Source organism: Glycine soja, chromosome 15 (genome assembly GCF_004193775.1).
Source record: "Glycine soja cultivar W05 chromosome 15, ASM419377v2, whole genome shotgun sequence".
In the NCBI taxonomy this organism is placed as follows: Eukaryota; Viridiplantae; Streptophyta; class Magnoliopsida; order Fabales; family Fabaceae; genus Glycine; species Glycine soja.
Window position 1 is genome coordinate 11,766,834 of NC_041016.1, and position 18,726 is coordinate 11,785,559.

Below are 18,726 nucleotides of genomic sequence, written 5' to 3' on the forward strand. Positions count from 1 at the left end.
CATGCATTTTCTTCCCATAATGGTTGGAATTAGTCTCCTATGTACAAGAAAAGGTGACCATTGACGGGTATCTTGAGAGGAATACAAATGGAAGGAGGCTCCCAATAATAGTTAAAAATACTTAATTGTCGACTTCTAAATTCTTCATATCATTATTGCTAAGTGTAAATTTTTTCTTGATGACTAATCAAGTTTCAACATTGCAATTAGTGTGCATCAGATTTTTAAAGTTGGAAGCAATGGCTCAAGCCTCAAAGATTAGTTGAAGATCCTATATCAACTAATTATATATGGCCAAAATAATGTATACAATAAGGGCATTGTTTTATGCACCATACACAATTGTTGCAGTATCTAAAGCACTTTAAGGACGAAAAGTAAAACAAACACATTTTACAATCACTAAAACAAAAAACTATCATCATCATTATCATTATTTAACCTAGAGTCATGCACTTTCTTTCCATAGTAGTTGGAATTAGTCTCCTATGTACAAGAAAAGGTGACTATTGACAGGTATCTTGAGAGGAAGATACAAATGGAAGGAGGCTCCCAGTAATGGTTAAAAATACTTAATTGTCGACTTCTAAATTCTTCGGATCATTATTGCTAAGTGTAAATTTTTTCTCGATGACTAATCAAGTTTCAACATTGCAATTAGTGTGCATCAGATTTTTAAAGTTGGAAGCAATGGCTCAAGCATCAAAGCTCATTAGTTGAAGATCCTATATCAACTAATTATAGGGTGTTGCTAGGTGCACCCAGCATTATTGCTGATGCACCCAGCATTTTTAAAAAATACCAAAACTGTCCCTGCGTTTTTTTCGCATTTGTGATAGATGTGCATAAGGGTGGTCCGTAAATCGTATGGATCAAGTTGATCCATAAGGTTGATACAAATCAAGTTGATCCTTATGTTGATATTAAGCATACGGATCAAGTTGATCCATAAACCTTTTACGGATCAACTTAAAAGGCTTACGGATCAAGGATATTTTCGTTATTTCATCTTAAGTGCTAGGTGCACCTAGAAACACCCCTAATTATATATGGCCAAAATAATGTATACAATAAGGGCATTACTTTGTGCACCTTGCACAATTGCTAGTACACCCAACAAAATAGTGAAATTCCATTTCTACCCTTTCATAAAGCTGATACAGAATGACGAATCCGTAAGTCCAATACGGATTCACCAATCCATATGAGGCCCAAACGATGTCAATCCGTATGAGGCCCAAATGATTTTTTTTAAAAAAAATCAACAATATGTTTTACAAATTAATGGCTCATATAAAAATCAAACTTGTGACTTTTGCATTATTAGCATGACGCTCTAACCAACTAAGCTAATAGGCCAATTATGTTATAAAATAATTAATGTTGTTATGTATAACAATAAAATTTCTAATGTATATTTAATACACATGTAAATTTAAATAATTAATTTATTTACATATATAAATTGTAAATAAAAATCATACGGATTGACCAATCCGTAAGTCCAATACAGATTGACCATTCGATAAGCCTCATACAGATTGATGAATCCATATTGAACTTACAAATTTGTCAATTCATATCAACTTTACAGAAGGACAAAAATGAAATTTTATTATTTTGCTAGGTATATAGAATGAGAGCTGGTCTTAGTTATTATTATGCAGATACCGAGCCAACCACCCACAAATATTTAGTCATCCATACTTCTTACACTCAAGAGACTCAACTCTCAACGTGGGGGGCAATGTAAGAGATCTCATCAACCAGCTAGTTTTACGGAATTAAGCAAAGTCCTAACCCAAACTCAAATGATAAATTTTGTGGAATTGAATTAAATCACCCAAATTCATTAAAGTCTTTGACAAAATTGTACTTATATATACTATTATTATATTTGCTTTCAAATCCATAAAATCATAATAATATTTTTACATAATCATTGTATTTTACTCTGAACGTCAAACCCCTGTAGGGGCAGACGGATGGCCTATCTTTCTATGTTAAACCAGTGTCATTCCTCTGGTAAAATAAAAGAGTCCAATTGAACTTTCGATAAGAATTTCTCATCAAATAATATCGCATAAAACAACAAAAAGCAAGGCATTTTGATTCCTAATTCCCCACCAAGAAAGTTGGGCCCATCCATAAAATCAGTGTCACTCATCTTTCTCCTTTTAACAAACCATGAAATTTATGTCCATCCACAAAATTTATCAGCATTAACCAACAACACTTTGTCCATTAACCGTATTAATCATTTGATCAGGAACTGCAGTTAAACAGGAAACGCTTGAGATGTTTGTGGATTGGATTAGTTTTAAAAAGGAAAATCATCCGATCCAATCATCTTAATTTTGTTAATTTATTGTCCAATCGATTTAGTTTAAACTCTTAATCCAATCTAATTTAAAACAGTTTAATTTAAATTAATTTTTTATTTTAATTCTACTTATAATTTTTTTTAGAAAATACAAATTAAAAGATAAGATATACAATAAAAATTTAATATACCAAATATTTTGTTTATATGTCAATATATAACTAATAATAAAAATTATTTATGTATTTTAACTCAAATAATTGGTACAAATATCTTTACTTAAATATATTTTTCATAAATTGATATAAGTTTTATAATAATTTTATAAATATATAAGAAATAAAAAATAGAAATGAGTAATATTATAAATTTATAAATAAAAATATATACATATGTATAAATTCGTTTTAAATCAGTTTCTAAAATCAAATCCGATCCAATAAAAATTTTTAATTTTCCAATTTTTCTATCCGTTCAATTTTTGCTTTATTCAGTTTTCAATTTTTTTAGATCAAATTTTTCATTTCACATTGTATTGAATCGGTTTATGAACCTGTAGGTAACAACACATCAGTATTACTGTCCCCGCATCAGCCATGTTTTTTCAGATAACCACAAATTATCTCTCCTCTATCATAGGGTGGACCACAAAGCCCATCTTTGTTTTAGGTTAGATTTTGAGCAGCAGTTTTTTTTTTCATTAGTTTTTCAGGAAGTTGACAAGAAAAAAAAAAGATTAACTTCTCAAAATAAGCTAAGCCAAATACAAATAAAATATGTTAGATCTCCCCAACATTGAATCTTGATCCGAGGAAGCACAAACTTCAGTCTCTCCATCGGTGTCCACAGTTTGGGTTGCAGCAAACGAAAAAAAGTGTCATTCCTTCTTCCCCTCTAGCAGTTGCCTGAATACATAAAAAAAATTTAGATGTTCCATAAGTAATTAAAATAAAGTGTCTTAACAAGCAGTTTTAAATTTTGCCAAAAATGCGTTCAAGAGTTATGAAGAAATGTGCATTATTTCTTCAGTGTTATTTCAAAGGGAAGTACAACATTTCAGATTCAGAAGGTTATACTGAATGTATCTGCATAATTTATAATGACAGATAGACATGTTTTTAGAGTGTCAAGTGTAGCATGTATATTGGCAGCCAATAGTAGGTCCCTCATTAATGTGTGCTAAACCAGTGTCTAGAGTTCAGTTAAGCAACTAATTTAGCATTTGAAGACCCAACATGAATCAAATCTAGAATTGAAAGACATAGTTTCCAAACCATGAATCAAATCTTATCATGTATTGTAAGATACATGATCAATAACTGAAAAAGAAACATTAAAACATAAAGATATTAGCATTTTTAAGTCAAATTAGTATATAATAACTGAAACACTTCCTAGTTCCTATTTGGGTTGTTGGGGGGGGGGGGGGGGGCTTTGTTTCTTATTTGAGGATAGACTGCAGAAGGACACAAAATCATCACAGTACAACATTTCACCAATATTTTTTCCAAAAAAGAAAAATTTATTCATCACAACAATCTGCCCAGAACCATGAGCAGTACAATGGATACTAGAGCGGCATGACAAAACATACTGAATAAAAGTCAAACTTGTTCAAGCTTAGTTTTCATTTTAAACTTGAGCTGCCGAGATCCCAACTATTGAAAGTCATCAAACCAAAACAATGTAAAGACAAGAAAAGGTTCTCAAGCAACGTATAACCTATATCTCATGCCTCCTAGTATTCTTAGTATGTATGCAGTAGTCAAGATACTTTCATATCCCTAAACAGATTCACACTAGGTTTTGATATCTTAAGCAGCACAAAGTGTAATATCTGTACACCTTTACACATTATCGTATCGAATTGTTAAGACTTTTAACTTTTTTTAAGTTGCTCTCCTTATACAATTCACTTATTCTTCCAAATTAAGAGGGGTGGCAGTAGAAAGATCAACACTAATGTTAAACAGTGAAATTTTTTACTATATCCACAAAATAATAAACTTGTAACTATCTTCAAATCTTCACGGCTCTACCTCCACATTGTTCCATGCACACAAGGAATAAGGTAATACCCATCTAATGTGGAACTAAATCATGAAGCTCGAAATATGCCCCAACCTTGGCAGGGTACATTGTACAACCTATCTACCCTCTAAATTCTTAATACCAACGTACCAAGATAGCAAACTGCAATTCATACTTGGAACAGGGACTTTACCTGGAAAAAGACAGCTTCACCATGATTGCATTGAGTGCAGCGAACAGACTTGGTTCGAGGAAGCGTTGGATCTGCAGCTACATCCTGCAACACCTGAGTGCGCTCTCCTACAGGGTGCTGTATCTCATTCCTATACACACAGAAGTTATCAGCAACCTCCTAAACAACAACAACAACAAACAACTAGTCAGACAAGTATATCCATCGTATCAAAGTTGATCATATCAGAACTGCAAAGGGTCCATCTAAACACCCGCTTCAAAAGAAAGACAACCAACAAAATTGTCCCATGTTTGGGTACAGCTTAAATCCAGAAAATAATCGTTATTTTCTGCTAAAAAATTAAACTTTTTTTGGTTCCAAAAATAAACCAATGCAAACAAAAACTTGATTTGGCAAAAGCATGAAGAAAAATTCAGTTACACTTGGAACAAAAATCGGTTGCATTCTTTCAAACAGTGATTTGGGGTGTGTGTGAAGCGCGTACACAAAAGGGTAAGAGAGAAGAACCTGATGGTCGCAGTTGCGGCAAGCGAAGAGAAGAACCTTCTGTTCTCTGTCTTCCTTAGGGTACAAAATGTTATTGCTGAACCACAATCAATGAATCAGCAGAAAGAAATTGAAGAAAAGAAAAAGGAAAATCAAAAAGAGGAATATGCAAAGGGAACGAACCATTCACGGCAAAATTTCATGGCACTCATCTTGGCAACGATGAGAAGGGAGTAGCGAAGCTACTCGATGTTCCTTCTTCGCTCCTTTTGGGTGCTCCTGTTTTCCCTCCTATGGCCCGCTGTCTCTCTCTATTATATTTCAAGTATATTTATACTACTAATTACTACTAGCCTTCAAATAATAAGCTTAGTTTTGAAAAACAAAACTTAAAAAATGTCTAAAATCAGAAAAGTCATATATATAAAATAAATAAAAATTAATTATGTCTTATTTTATAAAAAGTTTTAAAATTTTAAAATTTTAATTTTAGTTCCTCATTTTTAAAATAAATAGTTTTAGACCCTTAAATACATTTTAATATTTTAAAAAATTAATCTTTAACTTTTGGCCTAAATATTTTTTATTAAAAAAACATGATTATACATTTTTTCCTCCTAAAAGAGATAGCCCAATTTTGATTCTAAATATTAATTTTATTGGTTAAATAATTATGTTTCATAAGAAATCTTATCACCCCTCCCTAACATGAAAAAAATATCTTCTTCATTTATGGGAAGGTCCAATAGGAAAGAGATAGATATATGGGTTATATAATCCCATCAGGTGGGTCCACAAATCCCATGTGTGAGACGAATTAGACCCACTAACATAACCATTTAATCAGATATGACATGTTTATGTATAATATATTGATCAAGTCATTGTGAAAAAGGTCTAAGGTGAAAAAAAATCAAAACAAATGAATGACATTCATAAATAAATAAAAACTTAAACAGTTAAAAAAAACTTAAATTTCTTTTGTACTTCAAATATAACAAAATTTGATTTTGATCTCCATAATTTTTTATTATTATTCACACCTCTAATGTCTAGTGTCTTGTTTGCAATTTACAGTTATTCTTCACCACAAAAATGTTGATGTGGCTAACAAAAGTCCATTTGATCTAGTTGTGCAAGATTAGTGATGTCCCAATGCATAAGTGTTAGATGACGACATGTCTCAATTAAGGTTTCTCTTTGCCTTTTTTCATCCCTCTCTACTACTAGGGATGTTAAAATGGGTTGAACTCAACTAGTCAACTCATGTAACTCTACAAAATGGGATTATTTTTCATGTGTGATCATAAAAAGCCCAAATGACAACATATCTATTGAACAAACTAAAACCTAGAGTCATTGGCCAAAAGTTGAATCTCCGCAAAGCAGGAAGGAGAATAAAAAATCCTATCATCATCCTTCAGGGATAAACCAAATTTAGCAAAAGTGCCAGCTACACTATTAATTTCTCTATACACGAGTCCAACTAACAACTTGGACCTATTGATTTGAAGAAGAAATCAAAATAACCAACTGATATATGTGTGACTGGGCGGCAAATAACCTTAAAAGATGAGATTATTTGTTGTGAGAGAGTCTATGCGTGTGTATGGATTGGCACTAACAAAATTGATTTTGAATGAAAACGATTTTATAAAATTTATTATGATCAGAATTAACTATGAAGTAATGTGATTTTTGTTTAAAAAACAAATATAAAAAAAGTGATTTTTAAAAAAAAAATATTGTTTGAAAACTTTGAATCAAAATTGATTTTAAAGGTGGGTTTTGATGTCTATGTACACTTTTCTATTATAATTATATATAATTATAATTAAATAGGCAGAATGCAAATTAAGATAATATGTGTATAATATGCTAACTTTTGGAATAGAAACGCATTTCTTATAAAACATTAAAATTAAAATTGGATAAAATATATAATAAAAGTTAACTTAACATAAAAAGCGTAACATGTGTATTATGATTCCTTATATGCAAATTTGAAATTTGGATTACTATGTTGTGTGTGTATCATGTGATGTTTTATTTTATTTTTTACTTGTGTGTTTTAGTATTTCACCTTTGAAACATAAAAAATTTACAAAAATTTTATAATTAATTAATTGAAAAGTTTTAAAGAATTAATATAAAATTTTTCATTTGATATAATTTCTAGTTTAATTCATGTAACAACGATGCATTGTTACACTCAACGAGAATTGACTTGCTAATTAAGCCAAAACCATTCAATGGAGGTACTCTCGCTAAGCCAAAATGTAATTCTACAACTTTGTGATTTTACCGCAAATTTGCGTCTCCTATGCCATAAATGACTACCCTACCATCTAAAATCACCCGAAGAGACCCACAAATGATTCCTTAACCTCAAACATCAAACTAACACTAAATGCCCCATTAATAATGGAATCCCTTGAAAATCTTCAATCTCCAAGTTATGGTTCATAAACTCACTTTGTCCTAAATTCAATCGTAAGACAACCCCTAGACCTCACGATCGCTCACAATTTCTCTAAACCTCGTCAAATTTCTAACTTGGGATGATAATCGAGTTTAGATCTGATCGAACCTAACTAACATACTTCCATCAAGTTTAGATATATTAAGCCTCATGACATAATAATTGAGATTGTTAGCCCACAAAGTAGGTGTGGTGAAGATTGTTAAAGACCATAAGGGGTGTTCAAAAAGCTAGAACTGAGTTGAACTATATAATAACTAAACTAATTTAGACAAACCTTTCGTTTGAATCAAACTAGACAAGAAAAAAATATGCATTATTTTTTTAGTTCAACAAATTATTTTCTCAAATTCAAACTACATTGTACTTTGAATCAAATTGAATTGTTTTCCAACTAGACTGAAGTATTTTTTCATTAATATTAGAAGTAGGAGAATTTATACTCCTTTATAAAACTCGGACAAATCTGGCTTGAGAATATTTGTCGAGATAAATAAATAAATCTTATTATAAATAATTAAAATTAAAACACACAATTCATGAGATTTTTTTTTAATTATCACATTATAATTTTCTAAATGATAATACAATTGATCACTCAATCTTCACCATACACATGGTGACTTGCACTAGCTGGTAATTTGTTTATCTTATTCTCATATAGTGTATGTATGAAAATCAAATAGATAAAAGTCTTTTTACAAAATGATCAGAACTCTTACTTTTCTTTTGGAACGCGAATCAAAGTAACTTCAAGTGCATATTAAACGTGCACTATCATAACCCAAAGGACACAGTATGCTATAAGGGTTACTGTGTTTACAAGAGTGAGAATTATTTATTCAACAGAAAAATCTGTGTTCAATTCCCATTATTTGTAAAATTTCTTTAGGCAAATGATAGTCATTTAGCGTCAGCAGGATTAGTCTCTCACTCAGTGAGCTAGAGAACACCATGATCTCAGACCTAGGACCCAAAAACAAACATGCACAGTATGAACTAGTTTTAATTTGTTCCTCTTAAACGTCTCATGCAAGATACAAGGTTGGATTAATAAGTCGATTATTCGTATGTTGAGTAATCAAACAATGCATATGCATGCGAGAGTCATCACCATCCTCTCTGTTATTGCTGCCCTTAGGCAAACATTGACCCACAGTGTTTCTAACAAGACCCACCGTGCTTGCCTCCTTCTAACTCTTCATCTTCCTCTCCATTCTTGAAACCACATGATTCATATAATCCTTTGTAAGCTTCACTGGCCCCTCCACTTCTACCAGAAAGAGAAGTTATTTGTTACTTTTGTCGCGATGGCGACTTCGGCGGTTGTTTCACTTTGGAGAAGAAGAAGTACGAGGATGATGTCATTATCGCGGAGAGAGTGAAGGCCACACACAAATTTGTTGTCGGCGAAGAGACCATGCACGTGAAAATAAGAATAATAAGGAATGGTGGTGGGCGAGAAGGGTTATAATTCTCCTTAAAGGAATCGTACGTACGAGCCCTCGAATTTGGTGTTCACATAATTACATAAGATTCTGTACCTTTCATTTTTTGTGACCCGCAGGTATAGGTTTGCAAAAGAGCCCTTGCCGCTGTCCTCGGAGATGTCAATGTATACAACGTTTATGCGACCTGCGAAACCCTCCTCGGTTATGGACAATGTTACGAGTGTTTTACCTAGTGAGTATGTGATGCACATTCCCGCAGAGACTTCGCCTGTTTCACCCTCCCTAGATTTCTGCATTTCGGTGTTGACTTGCAACAAAAAAATGCCAGACTTAAGACTCACAGCACTCTTATTTTTTTACTTGCATTGCTTCTGGAATTTTTTTATATTATATATATGATACTATCTTTGTTGAATTCACGTTCTCAAAATTAATCCCGGTCATGCATAATCATTCATTTATCGGTAAAAGTGAACCTACGTACGTAGTACAGATTCAAAGCGTTAAAAGAATGCAAGGCATATATGTTAAAGATCACCACTAAGAAGATAAGAAAGTGACCTAAAAGAGGGGACACAAAAAATCTTATCAAGGGCTTGCTTGTGAGATTGTAGGGTTGGAGTTTCATTTTTTCCTGTGCCATGCTGCAAATTTTAAGTATGGCATCGTGGAAAGGGTAGATATACTTACCATTAATGGGATTAATTTTAGATTTAATACAATTAACATTTAGGAGCTATGGAGGTATACACATGTTCTCGTTGTATCCTGGAGATACATATTCGTCCCCAATAAATGGGTCGTAGGGTAGTAGGATATTCCGGTGCTTGTGACAATATGCTGAGGTTGTTCGGTGTTGTTTCCAAAAAGTAACATCGCACTAGCCCCTCTCTCTCTTCATCTTCTCCTTCATTTTCTGCAAGACATATTCTGAATAATTCATCGCAACCTTCACGGGACCATCCACATCAACACGTAAACCAACTCTGCTAACATTTATTATTTTCACTTTCACATTCAGAGTTTCGTCCCCAACAACAAAGGAATGTGTGCCCTTTACCCTCTCCACCACGTTACTATTGGCGATCGCCTTCTTCTTTTCCATGGTGAAACAACCATAGTTGTGAAATGCATTCCGATTATTGATATGGTCGAAGTAGTGATTCAATGATGTAACTAGTGGGCAAATAATTAATTTAATTTCACCCGTATATATAAAAAATTTAAAATTATATAAATATATAATTAATATTATTTTATTCATTCTTTAAAATCTAAAATAATAATTAATAATAATAAGACATCAAAATAAAATTGTGGAGATGATTTATTTTTTAATTATTATTATTTTTAAAATCGGTCAAGTCGAATTGATCCAATTAAGATCTAATACCTAGTCGACCGGGTTTAATAGGGTCATCCTAATTTAATTATGTGATCGATCCAATAATAAAATTGATTCGATTAGGTCATCGAGTTTCTATTGGACCGATTTGATCAAACATGACCAAAGAGTTTCACAATTATGAAAGTAACTTTTGTGTCATTTAATAAGATGCTACAGCCATAATTTTTTGCAATTTTCAATAAATTTTAATCAATGTTTAAAAAAGTATATTTTAGAATCTGAAGCTAACATTTCTATTTTAGAAGTATTGACACAAAAAGACTTCCATAAATACTAATAAGTTTACTAAGTTTTTTTGGTCAACAAATTCTCATTAAATCATTTACATATATCATGATCATGATTTGTAAATGAAATATTTATCTTATCTAGCACATAATTATCCACTGATCATTCAGCAATTAATAAAAAAGAAAGTAATATTTTCATTTCTTTTTAATTGTCAATTTTTTTTAAGAAAAAAATTGTTTCTATTTTTCTGTATTTGTAAAGTTAATAAATACATCAAACTTCGTACCCCATTGCCCAGAGGCTCTTCGTTATGCGAAGGTATGGGGGAGGGATATTGTACGCAGCCTTACCCTGCATATGCAAAGAGGCTGTTTCCGGATTCGAACCCATGACCAACAAGTCACCAAGGCACAACTTTACCGCTGCACCAGGGCTCGCCCTCTAAAGTTAATAAATACATCAATTTCCTTTTTTTTATCTATTATACATTTACTTATTACATTAACTTTAATTAATTTACACATATTTATTATGAAATTAAAAAAAACGTCACAACTATTTTATTAAAAAAAATTATTATATTTCTTGATTTATACATAACAAGCACGTAATGATGAGGGAGTGTCAACTAATTTCTCTCAACAGTAAAAATATCCATCATTGGATCTATGCTGGGAGTAAAAAATATAATTAGTATTATAAAAGAGTGGATTATTGTTAATAGAACCGTTACCATTGCCTTTAAAGTATCCTCCATTGCCAATAACGGCGATGGGGAGGTTTTGGAGGCCAGGATTAATATTAGCAATTGTAGGATTCTTGTTTTGGCTGGGAATTGGCTCGATGGGATCAGGGCACCACCCTTTCCCTTTGACATCATCAAACATGGACAACAAGGATCCTTTGGGCCGAATAGAAGGCTTCCCAAGCTCAACACTCAAACCTCCATCGCTGCTGCGAATCTTTGCCACAAAAGAGACACCATGAGAACAACACGCCGCCACAAAATAGTGCTTCACGGTGATCATGTAAGGAAGCTCTTCATCGTCATCGCTTCTCTTTTCCCTCAAAATGACGATAAGGCACTTTCTGTCAGTGTCTCGTCCATACAAGAAGGAGGAGGACTTGAGAACCCCACCACCTTGCGAAATAGGGTTTTTTCTCTCGGGAAGTCGCTGCATGCTTCTTGGTCCGTTTAGGGTGGAGCTTGCTAGAAGAAGACCCTCTTCGACACTCATTTTCACCTGAAAGTAGACGTTGTCGTTTGTGTGGTTGGATGCGTGGTCGTGGATTGAGATGGACAACTCTTCTCTGTGATTCTTGGGGTTGGTTTTGGTTAGTTCGAGTTCGCAGCTTGCTCTTCCGAATAAGAAGTAATCTGCACTCCAAGTGTCCACAACTTCACGCCCTTTGGGGCTCTTGCTTTTGCGTACGAACACCACGGATGAACTGTCCAGCGAAAACATCTCGGAGTAATTGTTGCTACTTTGAAAGTTTCCCATGATGGAAAACCTTACACTGGGATTCTGATGTACAATGATGAATATTGCTATTGTGATGAACACTGAGTGACACTGGCATTTCTTATAAGATGCGCTTTTATACACTATTTTATACACTATGAAGCACGGATACTCCAGTTTTTTATTGTGTTCGGTGTTTGACAAGTGTCCTGTTCAATACCGACACGACACCCATATTATATTTTATATTTTGAATATTTTGAACATTACAGGTATTGACGTGTTTATATCTGTATCGTGTTCGATGTCGGTATCAGTACTTCATATAGCTTATACAGAATAATAAATCATTGTCTTTGAATAGAAGGAAGCGTTCATCTTCCGCAATGGTTTTTACTTTTGGATATATATGTATAAAAGTTGTTTGACTGACCCTAGAGTGTTCATTGAAATGGAGAATTCTATTCTCTGTGTGTGTGCGTGTGGCTCGTTTAAGATGTGCGCACTTGAGCAAATGCCAAGGATTAGTGAAGCATCAGCTGTCCGCAATAACTATTTTTATTCCTTATTCTCAGTGCACATCAATTCTTAATTAATTTATATGAAATGATTGATAATTCTCTTTCGCGGAATATGGAAAGATATAGAACAATTTTCCAATATTGTGACGCACAAGCACGTTACATCATCAACATATCTAAGCTGATCAATTTTATGGATAATCATGAAAAAAAAAATTAAACTTATTTAATAAAATAAGTATTTGTTTTAATAAAAATAAATATTTTTGTTTTTTAATGTATTTTTTAAAAATTGTAAAAGAAAGTAATTTTTTATTTTAAGAAATAAATTTTATTTGCTTCTTAAAAAATACTCAAATATAAAAAGTTTTATTTAAAATTTATTTTTTAAAATTTAAATAAACTCATCATATATCTGAACACCCCATAATTTTAAAAAATAATAACATGAAATATTTCATTATTTTAAACACTTTATCAATATTTCTTTTTTTTCTCTCTCATTAGGTGTATAATAACATTTCTAATTATATTTATCTTATTTTTAACATTCAATCAACATTTATCATTTTTCTCTATCTCTCTTCTTATTAAACAATGACTCATTCATCTCATTTTTTTATCAATCACTTTAACCTATTTTTTTAATCTCTCACGGCCTATTGCATCACATCACATGTATGTCATATCTATTATTTTCTCTCTATATATGTCTCTTTCATGGATTCACCCTAATCCATCCATCTATTTTTTTTCTATTTTCTCTCTAGGTATAGAATAAAATTTTAAATTGTTGAAATGTATTTATCCTTTTTATATTTGAGGGTAGAGTACTATTACACAAACACGCACTTTTTAAACACTTATCAATACCCATATAATTTTTCTTTATGTCTCTCGTCATGCTAAATCATAATATCTATAATATATACCTATACTTTTTTTCTTTTATCTCTCACTAAGTATATAATAATACATTGGATGTTTATGAATACTTTTCCTTGGCGGAATTGTCTATGTTGCTCTAGTTGAGACATGACCTATCTGAGCTTATCAACTTTTATATTTGGTGGTACTATCTATGGTGCACACCAGTTGAGATGTGGTGTGTCGGGTTAATAATGTTTTTTTTATCAGCTACAAAAGTATTCATTAGAAAAAATGGTACAAGTGGTACTACGTACCAATATCAAATACAAGCCTGTCTGTTATAGAACAATCACTACCCTAAAAAATCTGGCATAAAACAAAAAGGTTATTTGAATATTTGTGGTGATGAGAAACCACAAATACTTAATAGCCCCCTATTGGCTTAATAACGGTTAGTTGGCTTCTCGTAATATTTCAATTTCCATCGATTTCTACTTCTGAATTATTCAAAAATTTATATTTAGAAATATAAAAGGAATTTAAAAAAATTGACACACACCATGCATTTTCTTCAGATTATCAAGTACTATTCGAATATGATTTTTAAATAATTCAGGACCGGTGCCCAAACAGTTACAAAAATTTCCCTAGTGTCATCAAACTAACTAAAACCCTATTTTTAGCCAAAATATAATTGTAAAAAAATTATTTTTACTTAGAATATTAACTATAATTTAAAAGCATTTTTTGATAATTTTTCGGCAGTTGTCTAGATTTCTTTAAAATTACCAAAAATACCCATGACCTTCTAAGATTAATCATCAACAAAGTTATTAAATACTTCATACCAATAACACAATTAAAAAATGAACTAAATTATTTTTTTTTAAAAGAAAGTAAAAAAAAAAAAAGAAGCCTGCATCATTAAAGTAAAAGAGATATTACCTAGGATAATACCTTCAATAAAAATAAATGTTTAGAATATGTGTAATAAAAATATATTTAAATATTATTGACATATCTATTAATATATATTTATTAAAATTTAAACTGAATAATTAATAATATATTCAAATTTTAAAATAATATAAAAAAATTAGTCCTAGCTATATATAAATTACAAAATGCGAACTTAATATCCTTGAAAGACACATATTTATTAGCGGATATGATAATATAAAAAAGGTCGACAAATTTGAGGCCTTATATATAGGATGATTCTCCAGGTAAAGTTTAACTGGTTATTATATTACATTTATTTACTATTGATATCTGACTTATGTTATAGAGTTCAACAGTGTTATGCTTATTGGTCTTCCTAGACACAAGATATGACTATGATAGACCGTTACATGTTCTGATATAGGTGTTGATTATTGATCCTAGAATACTTGGCTGCACTCGGTTTGCTACAGACAGATAATCATCAAAGTGACACAGCGAAAACGTAATGGAAACCATCCACTATATTTCCTTCCTAGAAAAAAAATCTCTTTTTTCATTACATGCAGTTAGCTTTCGATCCTTTGTGTATATATTTAGGCACGATGTATTCAATTTTATTTTTATATTTTGAATGTTTTGATTTGTTCTCAATCAGATACTAGAATATTTTAGTAGTGTGTTTCATCAATTCGTGGACAAATAACTTAATTTGTCAAGTGTAGATTATTATTCTAGTAGATGAACGGTTATTAAGGAGAAAAAGAGGTATGCGTGAGCAAAAGGAAAAAAAAAAAGAACTCAAAATCCTTTGACAAGAAACTCATCACTGATGACTAAAAATCCAAAAGGAAATGCTTGCAAGTCCATCTTAAATATCTATAAATAACTGTCACAGTTCAGAAGAGAAAAAGGTCACTAAAAGCCAATAAGAACAGGGCATCCATTTAGAAAATTCCAGTGAGAAGATTTGCAGCAGTGGAGATAGCTGCTCCAGTGATGGCACATTGCACAATCTGCTCATGAGTGGAGTCTTCCAATGTAAGTGCAAGGGTCGCCCCAGTGATTGCTCCAGCAACTGCACTGTTTTTCTGCATCAAACATAATACAGATTATGATGTTATTATTGTTATGAACATAATATTTTATGATGGTACTAATGTTTTTTTTTATCGACAAATATGACAAATATTAGTTATTAGAATGTTAGTTTTTGTTATCAGAAGGATTGAACCCGTGACTTTTCCTTTCTCCATTCCTTTCTTCCTTAATCAGTGACCTTTCCTTTCTTCCTTAGTAATCCAACCCACCTTATATCTTGTGATGTTACTAATGTTATGAACACTAGAAGGCAGAGATATATCAAATGGCACTATGCTGATTGCTGAGCACAATACAAATGCAGTATTTTTATCATTCACAGGAGAATGACAATTATGAAGGTAAAAATGGTCCACAAGAAGGGATCAAAATATCCCAAAAATAGGTATTGTTGTTCCAGCAACTTAAAAGTGTAGGATGAGATAGATGTGATGTTCTGCCACATAAGTTCAAATATTTAAGTATATTGTATTATGGTTGAGATCATGAGATGTCAAATTTAAACTCATAAAATATACCGAGAAAAAAATAAGTATTACCCAGTCATGAGCTCCACGAGCTTCCTTTAGCCCATATGTGAGACCTGAATACAATCCTGCAGCCACTCCTGCATTCAACAGAATCTTTAAGGTTCATATGTCCTATAAATAGGGAAATTTGCGTTTAAAATTGTGCAATACAGGAAAATAACCATTTAGAATAAACACAGAACATAAACAAGAGGAAAGCAGAAAATGTTGAGACTCAATTAAGCCTTGCAACTTTGGCAAATTTAAGTTATTACAGAGCTAAAAACAATCACTATTCCTTTTAGCAAATTCAAATTTTAATATAACATAAGCAAGTGGTAATGTTTCATTACCCCACTGTAAGGACTCTTTGCCCGTGCTCTTCACCTGAGGATGAGAAAAAAGAAAAGAGAAGAGACTACACAATTAACAGAACGGCAGGCGTTGAAGGATTATGTTTGAAAAAAGTATATATAATATTATAAACTCACCATGGCCTCAAGAGATTTGTTACTGGTCTCTCCTAAATGCACAAAACAAAAATTAGAACAAAATATCAATGTTTTCCCAACTTAAAGCTTTCCTCCCCACAGAAAGTAATAAATTCAGCATAACAATGAAGAGATTGACATAAAAAGACTTGGACACAATTTCTTTTCTTTCTCTCTTTTTATTTTTGGTGGAGATAGGGAGTTGTCAATCTATTTTCTACTCCAATTCTTTGAAATATTCATATTAGACCCACACTTCATTTGAGAACTGAACAAGAGCAAAAAGTAATTGGATGTAGTTATTAAAATTATCACTGATAATGAATCGGGCATGGCATGTACCTTTAAGACCTGGCAAACGATTTTTCTTGGCGCTTGAAATTTCTGGTGGCAAACCTCCACTATTATCAGCCCCGGTACCTACGATTATGAATAGTTATCATGCACAGCAATACATCAATATCATTGCATAATATTCGTATGTTTTATTTGAGCAACGATTTTTTAACACCCAACTTTTTCAAACATCTAATTAACACTCATGATTTCTATATTTTATCTTCCTATCACATCCAATCATCTATCATATTTATTCTTTTCTCTCTTTTATCTGAATAGGTGTCAATTAAGTTTTTTTGTCCAAAAATCGTTTTTGTTTCAAATTGGATCAACATTAGTTCTGCTGAGAGAGAAAAAAGTTATTCTTTTTCAAAGAAAAAATATATGAAAATTGATTTATCAAGACACCAGAGAATTACATTACATTACATAACATAACATTTCCAATCAAATCTTTAAATCTAATCAATGAATGATTTGTTTAAACTTAAAAAAATAATTTTAAAATAAGTGTTTTAAAAAAGTGGGGTTTTATTAAAAGATGAGATTTGTTTCTCAAAATAACCAGCAAATATCTTTTCTTTTGTAAGTAGTAAGAGTTTAGAGAATCACACTAAGAATACATAAAATTACTTATTTTATTAGAATAAGTATTTTTTTTTCTAAGAAATAAATTTAAACAAACTTCCTGCGTGTTATTTTATATAATAATGAATCATGATAATTTACATATTTAAACATGAAAAACAGCAAGTGGAGGAGTATTGCACCGTCAATGGCTGTGAAATAAGCCTCACGGGACACAGCTTGAACCGCTCCTATCTATACAGTGAAAGAACACACGATCAACAAGCCATGAGAGACAGAAATAGAGAATTAAAACAACAATGAGAAATTAATTGGTTCAAGATGCATATATGCATGCATGCAAACAACAAAATACAGAAAGAGAGAAAAGGGTATATGTAGATATACTCCAGCAGCTTTGACGAAGCTCTCAAAGATTCGATTGAGAAGAGGGTGTCCAAGGTCTAAGAGTCCCTTCTTATTAAAGTTACAAAGCTCATCAAGCAGAGACCGAGTCTCCAAGTCACTGCTCGTGTTCAGGTTCATCTTAACTAATATAAACTACTGATTCAAGATCTCTCTGAGATTCACTTGGTAAGAGAAGAAAAAGGAAGCAAAGTGTTGGTAATAATAGCAACAAAGGGAGAGAGAGAAGAGATAAAAGAAAGAAACCAACAGAATTTTAGAGAAGTGGGTTGGAGAACACGTGTAGCCACACGTGGCGCTTTTCTGAGAAAACGAGAATGCGAAGTTGGTGGCAACTCATTTGCAACAGATTTGACACTTAGAATACGAAGTGATATTTCTGCAACTCCTTTCCTTCCACTCACTACACTACTAATTCTAGCTACTAATCACTGGTTAATGCCTACGACCGAGTCCTCTTCTTCAGATTTTATTTTACAAATTGAAGTCCAATAAGAGCCTCTTTCAACCTTCAATAGATACAGTTTAACCATTTCATAATTTTGAATTATTTATCTCTTCTTAATTAATCTCATAATGTTAAAATCATAATTACTCTAAATCGTGTAGTGTTTATTTATTAAAAATACTTACTACCTCCTACCTAAAAGTATTAACATTTTGACTTTTTTATTTCAAAATAACTGATATTTTATAAATTTCAAGTCTTATTAATTATACTTTCAAAATATCTCAATATATATATATATATATTAAATAATAAGATTTAATACTTAACAAAAAGAATATTACATTTGTAACCTATATAAAAAATGTATTAATAAGAAAAACTACATTTATATCTAATGTCAAATAAAATAATTTAAGCTAAATACATTAATATTTTAGA

At 31.7% G+C, this 18,726-nt stretch overlaps 2 protein-coding genes across 2 annotated transcripts; both read right to left on the minus strand.

Moving 5' to 3' along the window:
- Positions 1-2,877: 2,877 nt before the first annotated feature.
- LOC114387241 (DNA-directed RNA polymerases II, IV and V subunit 9A-like) lies at positions 2,878-5,342 on the minus strand. The gene is made up of 4 exons (XM_028347382.1): positions 5,220-5,342; positions 5,058-5,133; positions 4,548-4,706; positions 2,878-3,228 (listed from the first exon to the last, which is right to left on the minus strand). Exons 1-4 carry the CDS (start codon positions 5,246-5,248, stop codon positions 3,148-3,150), a joined length of 345 nt encoding a protein of 114 aa, XP_028203183.1. The 5' UTR covers positions 5,249-5,342; the 3' UTR covers positions 2,878-3,147.
- Positions 5,343-15,211: 9,869 nt separating this feature from the next.
- Positions 15,212-18,050, minus strand: LOC114387408 (outer envelope pore protein 16-2, chloroplastic-like). The gene is made up of 7 exons (XM_028347597.1): positions 17,820-18,050; positions 17,615-17,666; positions 16,848-16,925; positions 16,506-16,537; positions 16,368-16,401; positions 16,045-16,112; positions 15,212-15,495 (listed from the first exon to the last, which is right to left on the minus strand). Exons 1-7 carry the CDS (start codon positions 17,955-17,957, stop codon positions 15,352-15,354), a joined length of 546 nt encoding a protein of 181 aa, XP_028203398.1. The 5' UTR covers positions 17,958-18,050; the 3' UTR covers positions 15,212-15,351.
- Between the last annotated feature and the right edge of the window lie 676 nt (positions 18,051-18,726).

What these genes read in the sequence shown, in the direction of transcription:
- LOC114387241 (XM_028347382.1), bottom strand. Translation starts at nt 5,248, where the DNA reads ATGAGTGCCATGAAATTTTGCCGTGAATG. An exon ending in GCCGCAACTGCGACCATCAG is followed by an intron (nt 4,707 to 5,057) that starts GTTCTTCTCTCT and finishes GTTGTTGTTTAG; the next exon opens with GAGGTTGCTGATAACTTCTG. An exon ending in GTGAAGCTGTCTTTTTCCAG is followed by an intron (nt 3,229 to 4,547) that starts GTAAAGTCCCTG and finishes TTATGTATTCAG; the next exon opens with GCAACTGCTAGAGGGGAAGA.
- LOC114387408 (XM_028347597.1), bottom strand. Translation starts at nt 17,957, where the DNA reads ATGAACCTGAACACGAGCAGTGACTTGGAGACTCGGTCTCTGCTTGAT. An exon ending in CAAAGAGTCCTTACAGTGGG is followed by an intron (nt 16,113 to 16,367) that starts GTAATGAAACAT and finishes TGTTGAATGCAG; the next exon opens with GAGTGGCTGCAGGATTGTAT. An exon ending in CTCGTGGAGCTCATGACTGG is followed by an intron (nt 15,496 to 16,044) that starts GTAATACTTATT and finishes TGTTTGATGCAG; the next exon opens with AAAAACAGTGCAGTTGCTGG.